This window comes from Ochotona princeps, chromosome 31 (assembly GCF_030435755.1).
Source record: "Ochotona princeps isolate mOchPri1 chromosome 31, mOchPri1.hap1, whole genome shotgun sequence".
Lineage (NCBI taxonomy): Eukaryota > Metazoa > Chordata > Mammalia > Lagomorpha > Ochotonidae > Ochotona > Ochotona princeps.
In genome coordinates, this window is record NC_080862.1 from 9,763,311 (window position 1) to 9,785,518 (window position 22,208).

The 22,208-nt window shown below is 48.2% G+C and overlaps 1 protein-coding gene across 1 annotated transcript; it reads left to right on the plus strand.

The window, feature by feature from the left end:
* Window positions 1-5,539: 5,539 nt before the first annotated feature.
* AK3 (adenylate kinase 3) lies at window positions 5,540-22,208 on the plus strand. The gene is made up of 5 exons (XM_004591821.4): window positions 5,540-5,714; window positions 13,285-13,404; window positions 16,309-16,481; window positions 17,399-17,517; window positions 21,895-22,208. The coding sequence occupies exons 1-5, from the start codon at window positions 5,564-5,566 to the stop codon at window positions 22,013-22,015; spliced, it is 684 nt and encodes a 227-aa protein (XP_004591878.1). The 5' UTR covers window positions 5,540-5,563; the 3' UTR covers window positions 22,016-22,208.

Genomic DNA, 22,208 nt, shown 5'->3' on the forward strand with positions numbered 1-22,208 from the left:
ACTTGATACAGCGTGTAATAAGACCTAATAGGTGTTATCATGTTTACTGCCATGACACTGTTTTTGTTGTTTTCTTTTTAAAGATTTATTTATTTTTATTGGAAAGTCAGATATACAGAGAGGAGGAGAGACAGAGAGGAAGATCTTCTGTCTGATGATTCACTCCCCAAGTGACCTTAACGGCCGGTACAGCGCCGATCCAAAGCTGGGAGCCAGGAGCCTCCTCTTCCAGGTCTCCCACACGGGTGCAGGGTCCCAAGGCTTTGGGCAGTCCTCGACTGCTTTCCCAGGCCACAAGGAGGGAGCTGGATGGGAAGTGGGCCAGCATGTGACATAGTGTGTTAAACCACAGCTTGAAGTACAACACTGGTTCATGCCCCAGCCACTCCACTTCCGATCCAGCTCCCTCCTAATGGGCTGGCAAAAGCAGCAGAAAACAGCTTGAGTGTTGGGCTCCCTGCCACCCACATAGGAGGCCCCATGAAGCTCCCACTGGCCCAGCGCAGGAAGTATGGTCATGGGGGGAGGGAGCCAGCAGGTGGAAAATCTGTCTCTCCCGCTCTCTGTAACTCTTTCAACACAAACACATAGTTTGTAATGCATCGAAAGACTGAAGTGAATTTAAAGACATCCGTTAACAACAAAGTTCATCATATTTTCTTTCAGGTTTATGTTTATTTATTTGAAGGCAAGTGGAGGGAGGAGAGAATGAATGAATGAATGAATGAGACTCTTCCCCTGAAGCTCACATGAGGCAGGGCAGAGGCAGGCCGAAGTCACATGCCAGGAGCTCCGTCTGGGTCTCCCACATGGTGGTTAACGCTGCTGTATCCCAGGAATGTGCATCTGAGGCAGAGACGAGACCCAATCTAGGACATCTCAAGGGGCAGCTTAACCCACTGCACCACCACTCCAGCCCCCCAAAATTCAGAATCAGATTCATTGGAATTGATCTTAGAACGGAGAAAGAGGCGTGGTGGTATTTTCTCTCTTTGGAACAATGATCCTCCAAGGCATTTCAGAGTCCCATGTTCAGGTTCCTGGTGAGGCTCCTCCCACCCCGGGCTCAGTGCAGGACAGCCTCGAGGCAGGGTGTTTGCTTGGATCATTGCCCAGGCCTGCCTCAGCCTCTGCCCGCTTGCATTCCAATGCAGGGTTTGTCACCTGCTTCCGCTAAGGCTAAGTTGTTCCCGTGTGTCTTGGGTCACTGCATCGTGTGAGAAGACGGCTGGTCTGGGGAGCTCGGGGTGGAACGTTGTGGTTGGTCTCTTTGTCCCTTCCGGCTCACGTGTTTGATGATGTTGAGAAAGTGATTAGTCCACTCTCATGGGTGACTTTCATGTCTTAATGAAGGGGCCTGGGGCCTGAGCATGCTCTCTCTCTCTCTCTCTCTCTCTCTCTCTCTCTCTGGCTTCTTCTGCCACATGATAATGCAGCAGGGAGTCCCTTGCCAGATGCTGATGCCTTGATCTTGAATTTTGTAGCTTTCCAAAAGCCCATGAAGTTGTTTTGCCGTAAGTCATCCAGTCTCAAGTATTCCGTTTTAGCCACATAAATAAACTGAAACGTGCTAATACCCTCTTTTTTTTAAAGGGTTATCTATTTGAAAAACAGATTTTTATAGGGAGAAAGATCTTACAGCCACTGGTTCAGTCCCCAAATAGCCACGAGCAGCAGGAACTGAGCTGATGCAAAGCCAGGGACCAGGAGCTTTTTTCAGGCCTTCCGCATGGGTGCAGGGTCCCAAGGTGCTTTTAGGGAGGTGTGTTTAAAAAATCTATACATCGTAAATACAATGTAAACCTTCCAGGCTTCTGTCTCATTTCTCAGCTTCCAAGTGATAGAAGGCCCTGGAACCTAGGCTTATGACTTCTTCCATGTAATCCTACTCCCTACGTTTATATTTGAGTGCACTGACAGTTTTTCAAATGCATGCCTCCAGCCTGGACCTGCACCGCAGCCGCAGAATTCGTACATGCACCTGTTTCCCATCATCTCCCCCTAGCTGGCCACTGGGCCTCTCAAAGCTGTCTTATCCAAAAAACAGCTTTAATGTTGCCTTCCCCTACCAACACACAAAAAAAAAACCTCTTTCTCTGATAAGCTCCCCAATCTTAGTTGATAAAAATTCTACTTTTCTAGTTGGTAGCTTAGGAAAAAAAAAAAAAAAGACAACGGAAGGACATCAAAAACGTAGTGTAAGAATCAAATCAAAGATAATTATTAGGGGCTGGTGCCAGGGTGCAGCGAGTAGAGCCACAGCTTGCACATCTGCCTCCCGTAGGAGCACTGGTTCTACTCCCAGCTGCTCTACTTCGGATTCAGTTCCTTAGAAGTGGACCTAGGAGAGCAGCACAAGGCAGTCCAAGAGCTTGGATTGATTGCAGCCGCGTGGAAGACTGGACAGAAGCCTCTGGCTCTCCTCAGGCCAGCCCAGCTCTGATCATTGCAGTCATTTTGGGGGCAGTGACCCAGCTAATGGAAGGCCTTGCTCTGTCTCTCTCCACCCACCCTCCCCCGCTTTTTAAATAAATAAATAAATAAGTCTTTTTTAAAAAAATATTTTAGTACTATTTTAAAAAATGCATCGTTTTTCAAAATTCTATGCATCTTCCATGAACTTTTTTTTTAAAGATTTATTATTATTGGAAAGCTGGATATACAGAGAGGAGGAGAGACAGAGAGGAAGATCTTCCGTCCAATGATTCACTCCCCAAGTGAGCCGCAACGGGCCGGTGCGCGCCGATCCGAAGCCGGGAACCAGGAACCTCTTCCGGGTCTCCCACACGGGTGCAGGGTCCCAAAGCTTTGGGCCGTCCTCGACTGCTTTCCCAGGCCACAAGCAGGGAGCTGGATGGGAAGTGGAGCTGCCGGGATTAGAACCTGTGCCCATATGGGATCCCGGGGCTTTCAAGGCGAGGACTTTAGCCGCTAGGCCACGCTGCCGGGCCCCTTCCGTGAACTTTTGAAAGGAATAATCCATGTAGGAGAAGCTATGACTAAACAGTAACACACTTGAGGTCAGAAAAGAAGTCTGGGAGGGAAAACAATAAAAGCAATTCACAGGGTGTTAGATCAAAAGTTAAGGCATCAGAGCCCTTCGCTGTGGCATAGTGGGTAAAGCTGCTGCTTCACCAGCATCCCATATGGGCATCGATTCAAGTCCTGGCTGCTCCGCTGGGGCACCAGCTCCTTACTGATGTGTCTAGGAAAGCAGCAGAGGATGAGGATGGCCCAAGTGCTTGAAACCCTGTACCCACATGCAGGAGATCTGGAAGAAGCTCCTGACTCCTGGCTTCTGCTTGGTGCAGCCACAGGCATTACAGCCACTTGGGAGTGAACCAGCAGACAGAAGATCTCTGTTTCTGCCTCTCCCTTTCTTTCTGTAAACGCTACCTTTCAAATAATCAAAATTTAAAAAGAGAAAAAGAATTCAAGCCATTCGTATGAACTCTTGATTTTCAGGAATGCATGGATACAACAGTGAATATGCAGTATATGTAAATGAATATGCATAATGGACATAACAGATTCCGTAGCTCTGTCCTCTGAGAGGGCCTTTAAGCAGTGACGTGTTCGGAATAATGAGCACGCTTCGTGCGTAGATGCCAAATGCCAATTTCCACTCACAAGAATCAGGGATCCTATGGGGAACTGGCTGGCAGCCACTGCAGTGTAGGAATTACAAGGTGTGGCTGGACCTTCTTACGTCAGCAAGTAAATGAGTACCCAGAGACTGGGGGGACCGGCCAAAAGCACCTGTTAGCTCCAAGCAGATTCCACAGGACTAGTCTGAAACGGGTTGGGCGTCAAGACGGCAGAAATGACAATGGACCTGCAATCCATCGAACGAAACAGGAAAATGAGTGAATTCGAAGTTTGCTGACACTTATTCCTGACCAAGGGCTGATCAAAGTGGACAGCATGAGCAACGCAGCAGGCAGGATCACGTGCCAGCCGATGGAATGCGGCACTTCTTGCTGCACGGAGATGAAAATCAGGATCTGATTTAACCTGAGCTCGATGTCATTTCCACTGGAGAACAAACCCACACACGCATGCCTGTGTGTGATGAAACACGTGTGCTAGCCACAGCTGCCAGGAGATTTCCCAATCTGGAAGTCCTTAACTTGTTTGGAACCAACAGCCATGGCTCTGTAAGAGCCAAAGTTCGCCTGGGTCTTGCCGGCCTGCTGGTAGGGAAGGATGAGTCCTTTGTTCTTCCCAGGCCACGGTTCCCTGGGATTTTCTTTCCGCTTGCTTTTGAAGCTGACACCATTCCCAGCTTGGCACAGTGGAAGTGCTACTCCACCCCTCTGGGTTTGCTAGCGTTGCGTCACTTGAACTTGTCCAGACGTTGCACGCTCTGTGTTCTGTCTCCCAACTCCCCCCACGCTTTCATTTACGTTGCTTATTTAGTGTGTTCCTTTGCTTAACTTTGGCTATTTTGATATCTTCCTAAAGAATTCGTATTAGCGATTAATTTCCTTTTTGGTAAAACCAGATTTGTTTAAAGATTTATTCCATTTGTATTTGAAAGGCAGATTTACAGAGAGAAGAAAAGGGAGAGAGAGAAAGAAAGAGAGAGAGAGAAAGAGAGAGAGAGAGAGAGAGAGAGAGAGAGAGAGAGAGATCGATCTTCCATCCACTGGTTCACTCCCCAAATGGCTGCAATGGCCAGAGTTGAGCCAATCCAAAGGAAGAGGAAGACAAAGTCAGGGGCCTGCGACCTGGGCTCCGCGGAGCAAAAGTGGCCAGCTTTTGTGCGGGGAAAGTATGATTTTGGCAGGTGACACACCATCTCTGGGAAACGCAAGTTTTTTCTGTCCCGTGAGACAAGGAGGAAGGCCTCCAGCCTCATTGTCACCTCCTGCGATTCTGCGCAGTGAAGAGGGAAAAGGATCCACACCCACCCAGTGGAGAAAGAGCGGGAGGAAGGAGGGAGTGTGGGGTAAGGGGGTACCCAGTGACCCAGGGGTGCAGACAGCAGGAGCAGGCACGAGTTAGGGACCCCCGAGGCGACTGAGGGGCTGCTGGTGGAGAATCCGGAGGATCGGGCTGGTTGGTGTTCAGGACGGGGCCTGGCACGGACAGGGCAAGTGGAGGGTAGTAGAGGGGTGTTGGGGTGGGGCCAGGGGAACCTGACGCAGGTGGAGCAGATAGTGTCCCAGGGCCCGGGGACACGAGGGTGGATCTGAGCGAGTCGGGGAGAGGGGTTGGCAGAGATCCGGGGGGCATAGGGGAAGCCAGTGGTGCCTGCGGCGGCGGGGAGGGCGCAGGTGGCGGCTGGACGCCCGAGGGTTCTCGGGGGGCGCGGCTTGTGCCGTTGGGCCAGGGGGGCGTCGAGGTCGCCCAGGGACGGGCGCTGGGCAGGCCGGGCGCAGGCGGGGCGGAGCGGCCGGGGTGGCGGTCGCCTCACTTCCGGGAGCGCCTGGGCGCAGCCGCCCGTTCGCCCTCGCAGCCAGCGGGGCCCCGGGGCCGCGGAGCCGGCGAGCGCGCACGCCAGGCCGAGGTTCCCTTGCTGGCGGGCGGGCGAGCGAGGCGGAGGTCGGTCCTGTTCGCCATGGGGGCGTCGGCGCGGCTATTGCGCGCAGTGATCATGGGGGCTCCGGGCTCCGGCAAAGGCACCGTGTCCTCGCGCATCATCAAACATTTCGACCTGAAGCACCTCTCCAGCGGGGACCTGCTGCGACAGAACATGCTGCGAGGCACAGGTGCGGGAGCCCAGGCCGGCCGGCGGCGGTGCGCGGTCGCGGGCCGCGGGGGGATGGGTAGGGACCCGAGGCTGCGGGCGCGGTTCTGGAGTGAGGGGTGGGGGCGGGGAGAGACTCTGGGTTAGAGACCTCCTTGGAGTCCTGGGGCCGGTGGCAGGACGGACCGACTAGGCAGCTTTTAGGACACGCTCCAAGTTCAAAGAGGAAAACTTGTTGGCCTTGTCTTTGAGAGGCGCGTCCAGTCCCCGAGCTGAGCTCTAACTTTATTCTTCACGTGTCCTTGACCATGGAAAACTGGCATCAGCTTTGCTGGCGTTTGTTCGTGCCCTTGCTTTTTATTTACTTATTAAAAAAAAAAAAAAAAAGCACGCTGTGGGATCTTGGAGTTCTGACCTTACCCCCTCTCCCCCGCCTTGATCTCAAGGCCAAGTTTTATTCCCCCCCTCGTGGTAGGACAACAAAGTTGGCTTCGACTTTGATGCCCCAGGAGATTTCGAAGACACAACGAAAAACATTCTTGCGTGCAGCTGCCTAAAAAGAAAAGTGTTGTTTCTCATGCCAGAGGAGTTCTTACCACTCAGCACAAAAGTTCCGGCAACAAACCGGACGCTTTGCTGTGGGGTGAATTTGTGGTATGTAAATTCCACCTTAAGAAGGCTATTTAAAGAAAAGAAAGGAAAAAAAAAAAAAGTCATCAGTAGGATGAGCCGTTTTGCCCTCAAAAGGGTTGACCTTTACTCTCCAAAACAGAATCCATTTTGAAAGGCGTTTCCTTCGAAATAATACTTGCATGAGAGAGAAAAGATTTAGAAAACAGGACAGAAGTGCAGAAAAAAAAAATAGAAAAGAACAGAGCTGTTTCCTGGCCCGATGCCATCCTTTAGAGGGGAACTGTGCGTTTCCTTCTAGGAACCTTGGTATGTACAAACACACGGAAGCCTAGCCTGTATTTCATGGACCAGGTACCCATAGTGTATTTGCACTGCTTAGCATTCAGCACTCCTCGCTCTATATGCGGGTTATGTTTCTACATGAAGACACTTTCTACCGGTAGAGTTATCTTTTTGCTAAATCTACTCTGATTTATTACCAATCCCTTTTTGATGCGCAGGTGGGTTATTTCCCTGGCAAGATTTTTGTTTGTTTGTTTGATTTTTTCCCCTTGAGTTTTGTTTGTTTGTTTCATATCTGTGTTTTTGGCACACAGTCTTATATTTCTTTCTCATTACGCCTCACTCTTAGAAGAAATGGAACATTGTCTGGTTCATTGAACTTCCAAGTTAGACATAATTCTGCGCCAGAAATACAAATAAGAAGCCGAGTAACTCCGAGAGAGAGAGAGAGAGAGAACACACTGGGCTAATGGTGACGTTGCTTGGCTTGTTCGGCCAGGGCGCCCGGTGCAGCCTGCTGAATTGCTCAGGTTGGATTCCAGTGACTTGGACCATCTGCAGTAGTACAGGGAGCAAACAATCCTGGGAAAGATGACCGAGCCTTGAGGTCTGACCGTGTTTAAGGAACACCCTCGGTGGGAAAGCTTTGGTCAGTTTATAGGGGCACAGAACATGGGTGAATTTAACAGGCAGTTAAACCACCTGGTATAACATCCACCTTGTATGTCCTTGATACTCCCTGACCGTCTACCTTCTCAGTCCCACCGGCTGGGCAGAGGGAGAAGAGAACCCTGGGAAGTTCAGCTTGCCTCGGGGGTCTGCACGTCCTGCGGTCTTTCTGGACGATACTTTTTTTTTTTTTTTTTTTTTTTTTTTTTAACCAGGAGAAGCAAAGTGGAACTTTGGGAAGGCTCATGGGTTATTACTACAAGTGTTTTGTATCTCAAGACTATAGTCTCAGGAGATGTTTGTGAACGAATTGGGTAACTCCCACAAATTCAGAGCCAAAGAGAGGTGCAATCCAAAAAATGCTTAATGTTTTCTGATACTGAAAGTAAAACATATTTGCTAGGAATGAAAAAAAGTATGTGATGAGAACACAGGGAAGAAGACCAGGACCCTTCAAGGTTCTGTCTCACCGTTCAGGGACAACTGTAATTAACCCACAGGTTAATGGAATGTTTTCTTTTATGCCAGGTTTTTTTTTTTCTGTTAAATTTCCATGTTTTTGCACAATTGTTGTGTTTAAGTGATTGCGGAGTACTTTTTGAAAGTTATTGTGGGCATGTTCACGCATCATTAAGCAGTCTTAAAAATGACGTTTACTTATATCTTTACAGAATGATACTAGATTTTTTTTAACCTTTGTCTATATCTACCATGCCAAGATACATTTACACAGCAAAAAGTTAAACTTGTAATTGTTACTAAAGGACTATGCCACTGTGATAATTTGGGGGGAAACAGTGGGGAGGAGAATGGGGAGGAAGTAATCCCTTTACTTGCAAAACTGTGTCATGGAAAATAATAAAAACTGGGATTTACTGGGATGGACAGTGACATCTGTGGTGCTGGCATCTCCTAAGGGCTCTAGTCCCAGATGCTGCACTTCCCATCCAGCTTCCTGCCGGTGACCCGGAAGGCAGTGAAGGATGGCCCCAAGGCCTTGGGACCCTGCACCTGTGTGGGAAACCCAGAAGAAGCTCCTGTCTTCGGATTACCCCAGCTCTGGTTGTTACAGCCACCTGGGGAGTGAACCAGTAGCTGGAAGATCTCTCTCTATCTCTCCCTCTCTGTATAATTCTTTCAAGTAAAATAAATATGTTTTATTGATATATACTTTCATAAGGGTAGCATGCATGTAAACACGTCCCAGTCATTGAGCGTCTATGTTGTTAACTGTCCTTTGCAGTAATACATACGATTGTGCTTGTATGTGAACATGTGTGGCCGCTTTGCCTGTTTCCATGACATATATTCCTAACATGGACTTTCCATCTACTGACGCTACGGAAGGACTGTGGCAATTCACTCTGCAGCCACCACGCATGAGGCTGGCTTTATGGCCCATGGCTGTGTTGTGTAAGTGAAGTTCTAAAATCCTCCGGGGAGACAGGATGAGCCTGTTACGAGTAACTGCTGGTCCCCGGAGGGCCCTGCAGGTGTGCACCCTGAATCTGATCCTTAGATGTTAGTGGCACAGTGGATGAAGCCACTGCCTGTGATGTGCACGTCACACATGGGCACCATGTCCCGGCTGCTCCACTTCTGTTCCAGCTCCCTGCTGGAGAAAGCAGTGGGAAGATGGCCCAAGTGTTTGGGCTTTTGCCACCCACATGGGAGACCTGCGTGAAACTCCTGATTCCTGGTTTTGGTCCTTGCAGCTATCTGGGGAGTGAACCAGTGGATAGCAGATGCCTTTCTGTGCAACTCTTTCAAACAGATAAAATCAATTGTAAATAAAGCAAGCAAAAGAAGACAGAACTTACTCAATGAGGGGCAGCATTGTGGCGCAGTGGGTCAAACAGCCACCTGCGGCTCATATGGTTGTTAGTTTGAGTCCCAGCTGCTTGCTTGCCATGTACCTCCCCACTAATGCTCCTGGGAGGGTAGGGGGCGAAGGTCCAAGTAGTTGGGCCTCTGCCACCCATGTCTCATCTAAATGTTAGCTCTCTGGGGAGAGAACTGTTGGAAAAATTCTCTATCTCACTCTCCTTTCTCTTACTGCCTTTCAAGCGAACCAATGAATCTAAAAAGAAAAATAATAAATGAAAGAAGAACTTGGTTAGCAATAACCAGAACTTATGTACCTGCTTTGGCCAATTCATACACTCAGACTGGAACGGTTCAGGGAGCATCACATGTCCCTGGTACAGGGATGGCAGATTCAGGAAGCATCCCATAAAATAAAAAAACGTAGACACGTAACATGTACCGATGGAGGTAGGGTGAAAAAATCCAGCTGGCAGATGTACCAGTCATTCACGGCTCCCATTATGCAATATTTCACAAAGTGAGGTTCATGAGACAATTTTAAGCAGACAATTTTTTTTCAACATTCTAAAATTTTTTTTAAAAGATTTATTCATTTTATTACAGCCAGATATACACAGAGGAGGAGAGACAGAGAGGAAGATCCTCCGTCCGATGATTCACTCCCCAAGTGAGCCGCAACGGGCCGGTGCACGCCAATCCGATGCTGGGAACCTGGAACCTCTCCCGGGTCTCCCATGCGGGTGCAGGGTCCCAATGCATTGGGCTGTCCTCGACTGCTTTCCCAGGCCACAGCAGGGAGCTGGATGGGAAGTGGAGCTGCCGGGATTAGAACCGGCGCCCATATGGGATCCCAGGGCTTTCAAGGCGAGGACTTTAGCCGCTAGGCCACGCTGCCGGGCCCAACATTCTAAAAAATTTATTTGAGGGCTTGGCACGGTAGCCTAGTGGCTAGAGTCTGCCTTGCATGCACCAGAATTCCATATGGATTCTGGTTCTAATCCCGGCAGCCCCTGTTTCCCTCCAGCTCCCTGCTTGTGGCCTGGAAAAGCAGTAGAGAACAGCCCAAAGGCTTGGGACCCTGCAGCTGCGTGGGGAACCTGGAAGAAGTTCCTGGTTCCTGGTTCCTGGCTTTGGATCGGCTTGGCTCCAGGAGTTGTGGCCACTGAGGAGTGAATCAGCATACAGAAGATCTTTCTGTCTCTCCTCTCTGTATATCTGCCTTTCCAATAAAAAGAAAAATAAATCTTTCTATTTTAAAGGAAATGATACAGCAAATGATACCGTTTACTCATTGTGAGAATTGTGAGGCTAATGTGAAATGGCCTCAAGTTTAAGAAACTGTGCATTGTGCTTCAAAGACATAACCTCAGGCTAGGGCTGGGCCGACCTGCTCTCATGGGTTCTCATCTTTCTGTTGGAGGACTTGAACTCAGCAGATCATCTTCGTCGGCTCCTAACTTCCCCAAAATCTGACGGAGCATTAAGTGAACAGATTCTTCCAGGGTAGCTCACCTACGTATAGCCAGATCTTTCCTCTTATGGCAGTTGTACACAAATGACAGTTCCCCCCCCCCTTTTTTTTTTAACCTTGAACAATACTGCTTTCCATAAGAAAATCTCATTTCCATTCCCCTCCCCCTCGATAAGCTTGATTGAAATAGGATTCATATATCATTTAAGTTAAACTATTGACAAATCTGTAATTCAGTGGATCTTTGTCTATGCAGGGTTGTGCAAGCATCAGCAAAACAAAGAAACATTCCCCATCGCCCACAAAGGCAACCACACACCTGTTAATCACTCCTGCCCCGCCCAGGGCCTGTGGCGGCACACAGGCACCCTCTCTCCTGATCAGCCAGCCTGCATGCTTCATGCACATGGAATCCTGCTATGCGGGGCCTTTCTCACTGGCCTCTTTCCACTTAGAATAATGTTGTGACTTCCATCAACACTTTGCTGCTTTATGCTGAATAATATTCTGTGGCATGAATCGATGGTTTTTAGTAACCCATTCAGGACCCCTCCCTGCACATCTCTTTCCTGACCCCCTGGAATAACCGCTGCTTTGACTCAAGTCTTTATTTTTAGAGGGATGTTTTGTTTTTTAAGACTTCGATTTGTGTCAAGTGATCATTTAATTTATTCCCTGTCATCTTCCTACTTCTATTTTTGGTGTGGGGTGTGTTTTTTGACATATTTTAAAAAATAAAATTTTATATTGTTTATTATGTCACGATGCTGAAAGCAATTCTGGCAGGAACTAAGTTCTTTGTAGCGCTTTCTCTTGGCACACATAAGAGGGAATGGTTATTTTTAGGACAGTCGGGTCCTGCTTTTGTAGTTGATTACTGCTCACACGGTTAGTTTCAATAAGCTCCTTCAGATTCAGATGCGAGGTGTGGTTGTTTGGGGTCTTGCTGTTAAAAGGAGAATCCCCAGGGCTGAGCCACCACTTGACAGGTCTATATCCTTCGTGTCCAAGGACCACTTCTGACTGGTTTCCATCTGCTGCACATCCTGGGATGCAGCAGACATGGCCTCAGGACCCAGTCCCCTGCCATCTATGTTGGAGATGTTGATGAAGCTACAGGCATTAGGGGAGTGGACCAGTGGGTGACATTTTATATGATATAAACGTGTATTTCTCAGACAATAGCTCCATGTTTGGGATGTTTTGCTATGGCCTTTACAAGTTGACATTAACTTTCCTCATTTTACTAGAACCTTGCTTTCTTATTTTTTGTGTATAACTTTGTAGAAAATTAGCTAACTAGGAATAATTTGCATTTTTAAAGAATGTAAATTATTTTATCTATATAAGGTGAGCCAATTTCATGTATCTCTTATGCACAGATTTAGGGGCATAGTGACACTTCCTCTTCCTTCTGTTCTGATGCGTTGACGACTGACTGATTTTAGTTGTTACAATATGCTTCCAGTTTATTCTATAATCATAGACTTAAGCCTCCACCAGGTAGAGAATTCAACATGGCATGCTTTGTAAGTGTGAAAGTTCCCCAATTTAGTTTAATCTTTGAATCAAAAAGAAAGCAGTAATTGTATGAGGAGCTCAATAAATTATAGTGATCAGATGAGTAGAAGTTTTTCAAATGTCCACGAGTTATGCTGGACAGGATGAACATTTGAAATGCAATTAACAAATTACTTAGACCATGAAGTAGGGAGTTAAGTCATTTTTTTTTCTTTTTAAGAATTATTTACTTTTATTAGAAAGGCAGAATTACAGAGAGAAAAGGAGAGAAAAGAGAAAGATCTTCCAACTGCTGGTTCACTCCCCAAGCGACCGCAACAGCAGGAACTGAGCCAACTGAAGCCAGGAGCAAGGAATGTCTTCTGGGTCTCCCACGTGGGTGCAGGGTCCCCAGGCTTTGGGTGGTCCTCTATTGGTCTCCCAGGCCACAAGCAGGGAGCTGGAAGGGAAGTGGAGCACCCAAGATACAAACCAGAGCCCGTATGGGATCCTGGAGTATGCAAGATGAGGACTTTAGCTACTAAGCTACCACACCAGTCCCAATGATTCTAAATGTATATAGTCTGGGAAAGGAACAAGAAGAAATTAAAACACAGTTGGACGAGAATAATGTATAGTTGTGAGCAGCAGTTGAAAATTGTGCATAAACTCTTTTCTAGGCTCTTAACTATCAATAAGAATATAATGTAATCAGTACCGATCTGGCCAAAAGTTAATTGTACTCATGTTACGACTGATATCTACTTTAGAGGACTAAGGAAAAATAGTCTCTATATTAACGTGATGGCAGGTACTTAAACCAAGCCACTTCACAATAATGGCAATTTAAAATTCTTATGAAACGGAAGAAAACTATTTTGTGTGTGTGTGTGATAGAAAAATACCAAAAAATAGAAATAGCTAAAAAAAAATAGTCATAATTCTGCCACAAAGAGCAGCCACTGTTAAAATGGGAATATTGGTTTACACATTTGCATTACGTTTTTGCCTAGACATGTGTACGTTTTACATAATGGAAGACTCGAAGTAAGACTTGGGTGGTTTTGTAACCTTTGGTCCTTTACAGGAAAAGCTGATGACGCTCACTTCTTTCTGGGGTGAGATCCAGAGACCCCTGTCAGGCTACCAGTTCCTCAGGGGTCCGGGATGGGATGAAACAAACTGACTCATTCCCCCTGCTCTGCCGCAGAAATCGGCGTGTTAGCCAAGACCTTCATCGATCAAGGGAAGCTCATTCCCGATGACGTCATGACCCGGCTGGCCCTTCACGAACTGAAGAATCTCACGCAGCACAGCTGGCTGCTGGATGGTAAGCGTCTCCCCAAGGGTCGGCTGCTGGCCAGGCCATGGGCACTCCACGGGCGGCCAGTGGACTTGCTGGATGGCATGGGGGGCACTTGCAGCCTGCTCACCACACCCGAGCCCTTGGGCTGGCCCTGTTCTCTGCTCCTCTGTTGCAATACAGAAGCGAGAGAGGATTGAGTGATTTCTGAGTCCCTTCCTTCCTCCCCGGGGGAATATCTTATGATGAGGCAGGATCCCTACAAAGAAAGGAGGCCAAGGAAGAATTCACAAATAATAATTGGTAGTTTTCCCTAGATAGAGGTGTGGCAGGATCCTTCAGGATAGTTCGAGTTCTTTCTTTCTTTAAGCTTCTAATCATTGCTTTGTTGAGACCAAGAGGCACAAGAATTTTTTTTTTTTTTTTTAACAAATAAAGCCTTTCTTTGGAGATTGAAGTCATGACTTCCTGTTTTGGAAGAGGGTAAGCTTGCCTAGCCTGACTATTTTTATCTCCTGTCCCACTTAGCCCCATCCCCTTCACACACACGTATGGACTAGATGCTACTCCTGCGCAGCCCGGCGGCCCTGTTGCTCGCTCTAGCCAAGAAGGTTATGGGATTCTTAGGGTTCCAAGTGAATGAAACTGTATAAGGAAGGCAAATGAAGGGGAGAGGCTCTTCTCTGGTTTGTTGGAGCAAACCATCCATTAAGTCTTCTTACAGTCCGTGGAAGGCATCTGCTCTGCATATTTGCACACAAACTCAAGGACTCAGAAATCTGTGACCATTTATAGATGACTTCTAGGACCCAGAGACCACGTACATATAGGTGTTTTGCATGTTATGTGAGATAAGATTCCAGCCACCCACAGCTAAGTAGTACCTAGAATTATGATTTTTTTTCCTTCATATGCAGATGTGCACAGTATTAGCATAAACCATTTTTCGTGACTGACTTCATCTGAATTGCACAGTTGGATTCGCACCCGCTAGGGGATGCTCCGCTGTGTTCTGCTTCTGGGGGGTGCTTTGATGGCCCCTCTCCTGTGGAACAGCTGGGTTGCATCCGGTTTTCAGTGTCCTGCGGAGGCTGTATGGGACACCCCTGAACTTGCCCCTACTCTTAGTCGAGGGTATTTTGCTTTAGCGGATATTTGGCTCCGGGTTTGGGACTGCGAATATTTGGACCAGAATGATATCAGTTGAGAGATACTTTTGTAAACTTTTTTTTTTTTTAGTACCAACTCATAGTAATGAGCATGGATAATGGGTCCCGCATCTGTCTCTCGAAAGCTTTGTGGGTGACATCGAGTTCCTTACCGTGCCTCTGTTTTGCCATTTGTCACAGACAGATCTTGGCACCCAGACAACGTCCAGTAGCTGCAGTTGTTGTATGCTACTTGTTCTCATCGCCTGCACTGATGTTTTTAACAGGACCACTGCAGTGTAAATTGTATCGTAAAGATACGAAGAATTATTCAATTTGTAGGCTATGTGAAGTCTTAGGTGTTGAGTGTTGGCCTTGGAAACGCTCTTTGCCACCACTGCAACCATTTTCCTGGGCCTTGTTTTCTCGGAACCCTGCTTCTGACTGCTAAGCAGGAGGTTTCTGGCTTCAGTAAATCTTGCTTTGCTCAAAAAAGGAAAAAAATAAAAATACCACTTTGGAGGCTAACTTCCTTCAAACCCGAGTTCTCTGAAACAGTTAGCCAACATCTTTGCTATTTCAAGCACATTTTAAGGTCTAAGCCACTGGCAAGCTATGCAATGTTTCAGCGTCCCAAATGCTCCTCTTCCCATCCAGCTCCTTGGGCCCCTGCACTCCCATCGGAGACCCGGAAGAAGCTCTTGGTTCCTGGCTTCACATCAGCTCAGCTCCGGCCACTAGAGCCAGTTGGGGAGTGAATCAGCAGATGGAAGATCTTCCTTTCTGTCTCTCCTTCTCTCTCTGTAAAATCTGCCTTTCAAATAAAAATAAATAAATCTCCTATTTTAAAAAATTTAATTTTATTTGAAAGACATAACAGATATATGAGAGTTAGCGAGAGGAATCAGATTTACAGATTTCACTCCCCAAAGCCTTTTCTAGGTCTCCCACGCGGGTGCAGGGTCCCAAAGCTTTAGACCATCCTCAACCGCTCTCCCAGGCCACAAGCAGGGAGCTGGATGGGAAGCAGAGCTACCGGGATTAGAACCGGCGCCCACATGGGATTGTGGCACATGCAAGGCGAGGACTTTAGCTGCTAGGCTACCACGCCGGGCCCACTGCTATCTCTTGTCTCTCAAATAAAAATGAAAATAAATAGTAATTACATACAAACATATTCAGACTTGGGAGCATTTTGGACTTGAGATTTTTCGAGGAGAGAATGCTCATTATAAATAGATTCTACATTAAGTGTTTCTGCACTCATGTGCTTTGCTCTTGCCCAAGTTTAATATCATTTTGTCATATTCCAAAAGTGGCTTTCTGAAGTTTTTTGGATAAGATGGAGTTCAGTTTTTTTTCCTGAAGGCAGGAAACAGTAGATGCCCCAGACAAATTCCAATGAAGACCGGAGATGGTTCAGCTTTTTGTTCTGAATGGATTAGGCCTATTTATAGCAGGGAGGGCATTGTGTTTCATTGACCAATCTGCCTGTTTCAGTGTTAATCATATGCAAAAATACCCTTACAGACACGTCCTGAATGTGTCTTTAAAATATCTGGGTACCCCAAGGGACGGTCAAGGGGACACAAGGGCATCGCCAGCACAGTTGTACTGTGGTTGTGGCCAGCTGGCCTAAGGTTACTCCTTCGGTTCACACTGCCCACCAATTCTTTTTCTTTCTGCTTTCTCTCCACTCTCTGTCTCTTCCTCCTTTCCCATTCTCCCTCCCGCTCTTCGCTCTCACCACCTCCCATCTCACCATTGCCTCGACTTTCTCAAGGCTTTCCCAGGACACTTCCACAGGCAGAAGCCCTGGATAAAGCTTACCAGATAGACACAGTGATTAACCTGAATGTGCCCTTTGAGGTCATTAAGCAACGCCTTACTGCCCGTTGGATTCACCCAGCCAGCGGCCGCGTCTACAACATTGAGTTCAACCCTCCCAAAGCTGTGGTGAGTAACTGTGGTGGAAGTGACCACGTGGCAGATTGTGCCCAAGCCGTTCTCCCGACATCAGTTTTGTGAACTGGGAAATCCTCTACCTGATCTGTTACTCCTGCAGGTGCGTCTCCAGGGTACTTGGTGCAGTGGAAGGTCTGGGTCACTCAGCCCGGAAGTGAAGGCACCCCAGGAGCAAAAGGGCTTTGTAATTCCTTTTTTTTTTTTTTAAAGATTTATTCATTTTATTACAGCCAGATATACACAGAGGAGGAGAGACAGAGAGGAAGATCTTCCGTCCGATGATCCACTCCCCAAGTGAGCTGCAACGGGCCGATGCGCGCCGATCCGAAGCCGGGAACCTGGAACCTCTTCCGGGTCTCCCATGCCGGTGCAGTGTCCCAATGCACTGGGCCATCCTCAACTGCTTTCCCAGGCCACAAGCAGGGAGCTGGATGGGAAGTGGAGCTGGCGGGATTAGAACCGGCGCCCATATGGGATCCCGGGGCTTTCAAGGCGAGGACTTTAGCCGCTAGGCCACGCCGCCGGGCCCGGGCTTTGTAATTCCTTCAGAAGCATTTATGAAGTTCCTGGTGGGTGCCAGGGAGTGTTAGGAGTTGGGAATCACAACTTAGACTCCCAGGTTATAACTAAATATACACACACACACACATTTTATTGATATGTGTATAAAGGCCATGGCTGAATTTATATATAGTTATAATTATGTTTTTATATAAGTATGCATTTATATATTTTTATATGCCACTTCATCTGAAGCCTGGGCTGCAGCGTGGTGCCTTTGCGTGGATTCCATTTAGTTAGAAGGTGTTACACTTTGCGCTCGGTGCTGGCGCAGAGATGGCTGTCGTGGCGCACGTCACTCATCTCCTGCTGTTGGGTGCCGGCCCTCCTCCCTCTCTCCTGTTCAGGGCATCGACGATGTGACTGGGGAGCCTCTCATCCAGCGGGAAGATGACAAGCCGGAGACGGTCATTAAGAGGCTGAAGGCGTACGAGGCCCAAACGGAGCCCGTCCTGGAATACTACCGGTGAGACTTGACTTCCCATCACTTCTCTTGCGCAAGGCAGCACTCAGGCCGTCTTTGATCGCCGCCCCCATACTTTACAGCTGGAATATTAATCATACCAGACCCCAGGATCCAGTAGGAACTGACTGAGGCAATAAAGGGCAATCCATTAGCTTGTGTCACAGGGAAGTCCAGTAGGTGGTCTGGGCTCCCGTCCCTCCCATGCGCCGTTCTTGTAGCTTTGTCCTGCGTGGTTGCTGGCTTTCGCCTCTTTTGCGGAAAGACTAGGGAGCAGCGTTTCCCCTCAGTGAACAAAAACTCCAAGCACCATTCAGACTGAATCAGTTGAAGAGCCCCTGTGGTCAGGGAATGCCTGGCACTGTTTTAAGACCTGACGCGGCTCTGGCCCATTCTCTGTGGATTGCAGTCAGAGGGAGCACACCGATGGGTCCATTCCTGGAGCCGAGGCTGCGTCAGTCTCACCCAGACTGCGACATGGTGGAGGGACGGCTGGGGTGAGTGCAAGGGAGGCAAAGCCTGCAGTGCCCGCTGCGTGTGCCAGCGGAGGACCGATGGCACAAAGAGCTCTGATGACGGCTCCTCCTCAGATGGCTCATTCAGCCAGCACTAAATATTTTTTTTAGAGATTTATTTATTTTTATTTGAAAGGCAGAGTTACGAGAGGGGAGAGGGAAAGATCTTCCATCCACTGGTTCTCTCCCCAAACGGCCACAGCTGAATTGATCCAAAGACAGGCGCTTCCTCCAGGTCTCCCCCACAGGTGTAGGTTCCCAAGGACTTGGGCCGTCTTCCTCTGCTTTCTCAGGCCATAATCAGAGAGTTGGGTGGGAAGTGGAGCAGCCAGGACACAAACCGGTGCCCATATGCGATGCTGATGGCACAGGGCAGAGGATCAGCCTGTTGCACTGCCGTGCCAGCCCCCGCAGCTAACACGAAAGGCTTGAAAGGCTCCTATGCTAACATGATTTGCTGTCTGCATTTTGGACAGTTCACATCACCCAACAAATACTGGCGCTAGACTGACTTCACGTTTGCCTCCAGCTAAGAACCAGTCCTGTTCCCTTCCTGACTCAGTCCCCCGACTCCCCCTTCTCTCCTGCTTGTTCGCTTACGGGATCCTGATCAACATCAAGTTAGTATAGCATCACCGCTAGTTCAAGTCCCTGCTCCCCATTCAGGGAAGTTGGCCTTGACTCTTGCTGAACCTCTGCCGCTTCTCTGTGCGATGGGGGATGAGAATAGAAGGCTGAAAGACTTGACTTCAAACATATGCCTGTCTGAATTCAGCCTGGCTATTAGGTATCTTAGGTCAACATTAGTGGTTACTATGGTTGTTATTTTTGCGACAGATGTCAGGCATCCAGCAAAAATATGAAGCAATGGTCTCCAAACTGCCTAAATACCTAATTTTAGAGGGTGACCTTAGCAAGGGAGTTGGCAGTTGACTTTTTACAGTAGCTGGTGTAGAATCTGTGATTTGTCTGATGAGCCTGGCTCTGCCCATGATCAGCTTGATGACCCTGGGCTACATAGGAACCTCTGTGCTACAAGTTTCCCATTGATAAAATTAACCAATATTCAGTAGGGCCTATTTTGTAGGCTTGTTAAGGGCGTTGAGAGAAGGCAGGGCAAGACTGACAGGAGGCGCTCCGTGATGAACTGTTTACTCTGTTGGACACTGGCCTAGGCCCTTCGTCTACCTAGACCTTGAGACCCGGCCTGTGCCAAACTCCAGTTCACTTTCTGTACATGCAGTGCTGAGTAAACACTATCATTGCAGTGTGACACATGCTTACAGTAATCAGGGACCTGATGTACCTTAGCGTGAACTCAAGGGAGATCTTAGTCATGGCCACGTGACAGTCCAAAGGCAGGTGGCTGGGTCCAAAGGTTGAAAAAGTCACCAGTCACTCTCAGCTGCAGGGCCCCAAGTTCGTGGCTTCTTCCCTGCAGCCTTCCCCAACTTCCGTGCTGTTGCTGCAAAGAATGCACCTCCCTTCGTTGTCTTGCAGTTACACCTGCCGCCCAGCAACAAGGCTTTCTCTTGCCAGCCGCTCTCGGGGTAGCAGGCTCTCTGCCACACTCAGTCCATGAAGTTTAACAGGAGGCTGTCTGCCCAGCCAGCCCTGCCCAGCCCTCAGCTGCAGCCCCATGCCCATCTACACAGGTGAATACAAGCAGAACATATCAGCATGAAGGCAGGCTCTCCCATCTGTTGGGGGGCTCTCCCATCTGTTGGGGGGCTCTCCCCATGTAGCAAGGCACTCCCTGCTTCTGCTTTGCTCCTCCCAACTCAGCTGCCCTGTGTGAGAGATTGCCTTATCTTCTTAAAGTATCATTAGGCTTTTTGCTACCATTGGTTCAAGCTTTATCTTAGAAGCTTGCATGTATGAGACGAAGGCGGGATGTTCCTGGGCTGTAGAACTAGGGCGCATGGTCATTTGAAAAATGCAGACTGATCTCTTGTTGTTGGAAGATATTCCTCAGCTGTGGGCCCTCGACAGAGAAGAACCATCCAGGTTTACCAACAACCTGATGCTCTCACTGTTGGCGGGCTCAGTTGGGAAGCTGGTCCCTTTCCTACTACGACCAAGAAGTGTAATGACAATTGGTCACTCCGGGTGCAGCTGCAGGATTCAAGGGGTCTGCAGCTATTTGCCTGGGATGTCCTCACTCGCCCTTCAAGAGGCTCTTTGGGAGGCTTACACACAGCCAAGGAGCTTCCACTCCCGACAGCCTGGGAGTTGAGAAGCAAGAGGGCCTCAGTATGCAAAGACTGTATTTGCACAATTTCCCTCCAATTTATCAAATGTATTCCAAGGGGGCAGACTTAATCAGGGGGCAATACAGGAAAGAAACGTCCTTCAGAGAGAAATATCTGAAAAGTTAGTTACAAGGATGGTCCTGGTTTGGGGAAGAAACCAGTTCTTAGAAGGTAATAAACCCGGACCCAGTGCAATGGCTCAGTGGGTAAATCCTCATCTTGCACGCGCTGGAATCTCCTATGGGCACCATTTCATGTCCTGGCTGCTCTACTTCCCACCCAGCTCTCTGCTTGTGGCCTGGGACAGCAGCAGAGGATGGTACAAAGCCTTGGGACCCTTGCATCTGCATGGGTGACCTAGAAGAAGCTTCTAGCTTTGGATCAGTTCAGCTCCGACTACTGGAGCCATTTGGAGAGTGAACCAGAGGACAGATCTTTCTGTCTCTACCTCTCTCTGTAGATCTACTTTTCCAATAAAAATATGTCTTTTTCAAATAATATAGCCAGTGCTCTTCATTTGCAGTTTAAAGCAGTATTTATGTTCACAGGAGCACGCAGGGGTAGGATGGGGTGGAAGAAGGGAGGTTAGCAAGAGGAATGCCAGAATTTCAGCGAGGAATCTGTGCGGTCTGAACACCAAATGCAGAATCCCAGTCCTCACCATGTTAGCTACAGGACCCTTGGCTGAGTTGGCCCAGTAACAAATCAGACAGATCCGCAGGGCAGAAATGGAAAGACCCAACTGGGTAAAAGAATCAACCCTATAGTCTTATTACTCTTTCTGTTAAAAGCCAGAAGGACACACAGCACACTAGAGAAATGCAAACGCAACACTAGACTATGGAGTTTTAGGAAATTCCTGGGAGGGGCCAGCCAGTGGCATAGTATGCGAAGTCTCTGCCTATGGTGTTAGCATCCCATATCCGCACTGGATTAAGTCCAGACTGTCCCACTGCCCATCCAGCTCCCCACTTATGGTCTGGGAAGGCCGCGGAGGATGGTCTAAGACCCTGGGACCCTGCACCCACATGAGAGACCGGAAGATGCTCCTGGCTCCCAGCTCCCGGCTTCAGATCGTCTCAGCTCTGGCCACTGTGGCCATTTGGGGAGTGAACCAGAGGATGAAAAATGGCTTTTTTTCTCTCTGTAACTCTTCCTTTCCAACAAAATTGAGTACATTTTAAAAACAAAGCAAGTTCTTGGGGGCAAAAGTGTAAGGGGACAGAGCTGAGGCGAATTCTGGTGTTCAACAGCCTGCTCAGAATTCTGCCTCCAACTTGATGATTTGGGCCATGTTACTTTTTTTTTTTTATCAGCAGATGAGAGGTACAGGAAGGTCTAAGAGAACAATTACAGAAAAGCAGAAATGAAAAGCTTTTGTTAGCATGGTGTTCAACACATGCGCATGCTCGGTGCAGGACAGGTGCCTCTGGAGTTGAAGCGCACATCCCAAAGGAAGCTCTAGGTTTTCCATGCCAAGCCCAGTGCCCATGCCAGCCTCTCTCCTGACTGCAAACCCACCTTGCCCTCTTGGACATCAAAGCACTGAAAAAGCTCTCTGGGGAACACTCCCATCTGTGCTTTTTATTTATTGATTTATTTTCCTTCTTTAGGAAAAAAGGGGTGCTTGAAACATTCTCTGGAACAGAAACCAACAAGATCTGGCCCAACGTACATGCTTTCCTACAGACCAAGGTTCCAGAAATCCATCAGAAAGACTCTACCACTCCGTGAGGAAGAACGCGCTCGGCTGGCGAGGCAGCGGAAGCAGCTGGTCCTGGCCTCAGATGCCCCTCGGCCTGGGGCTCCAGCATGTATGAATCCTTTGGAGATTGGGTTTTATGTCTACTGATTCTGTTTTTCCTGGATACCACTAAGGATGTGCCAAATGATCAAATAAATAAGATCCATGTTTTGTAATCCTCTA

Coding starts and splice junctions, on each gene's coding strand:
- AK3 (XM_004591821.4), top strand. CDS start 5,564: ATGGGGGCGTCGGCGCGGCTATTGCGCGCAGTGATCATGGGGGCTCCG. Junction 16,482..17,398: donor TCAACCCTCCCAAAGCTGTG/GTGAGTAACTGT, acceptor TCTCCTGTTCAG/GGCATCGACGATGTGACTGG. Junction 17,518..21,894: donor CCCGTCCTGGAATACTACCG/GTGAGACTTGAC, acceptor TTCCTTCTTTAG/GAAAAAAGGGGTGCTTGAAA.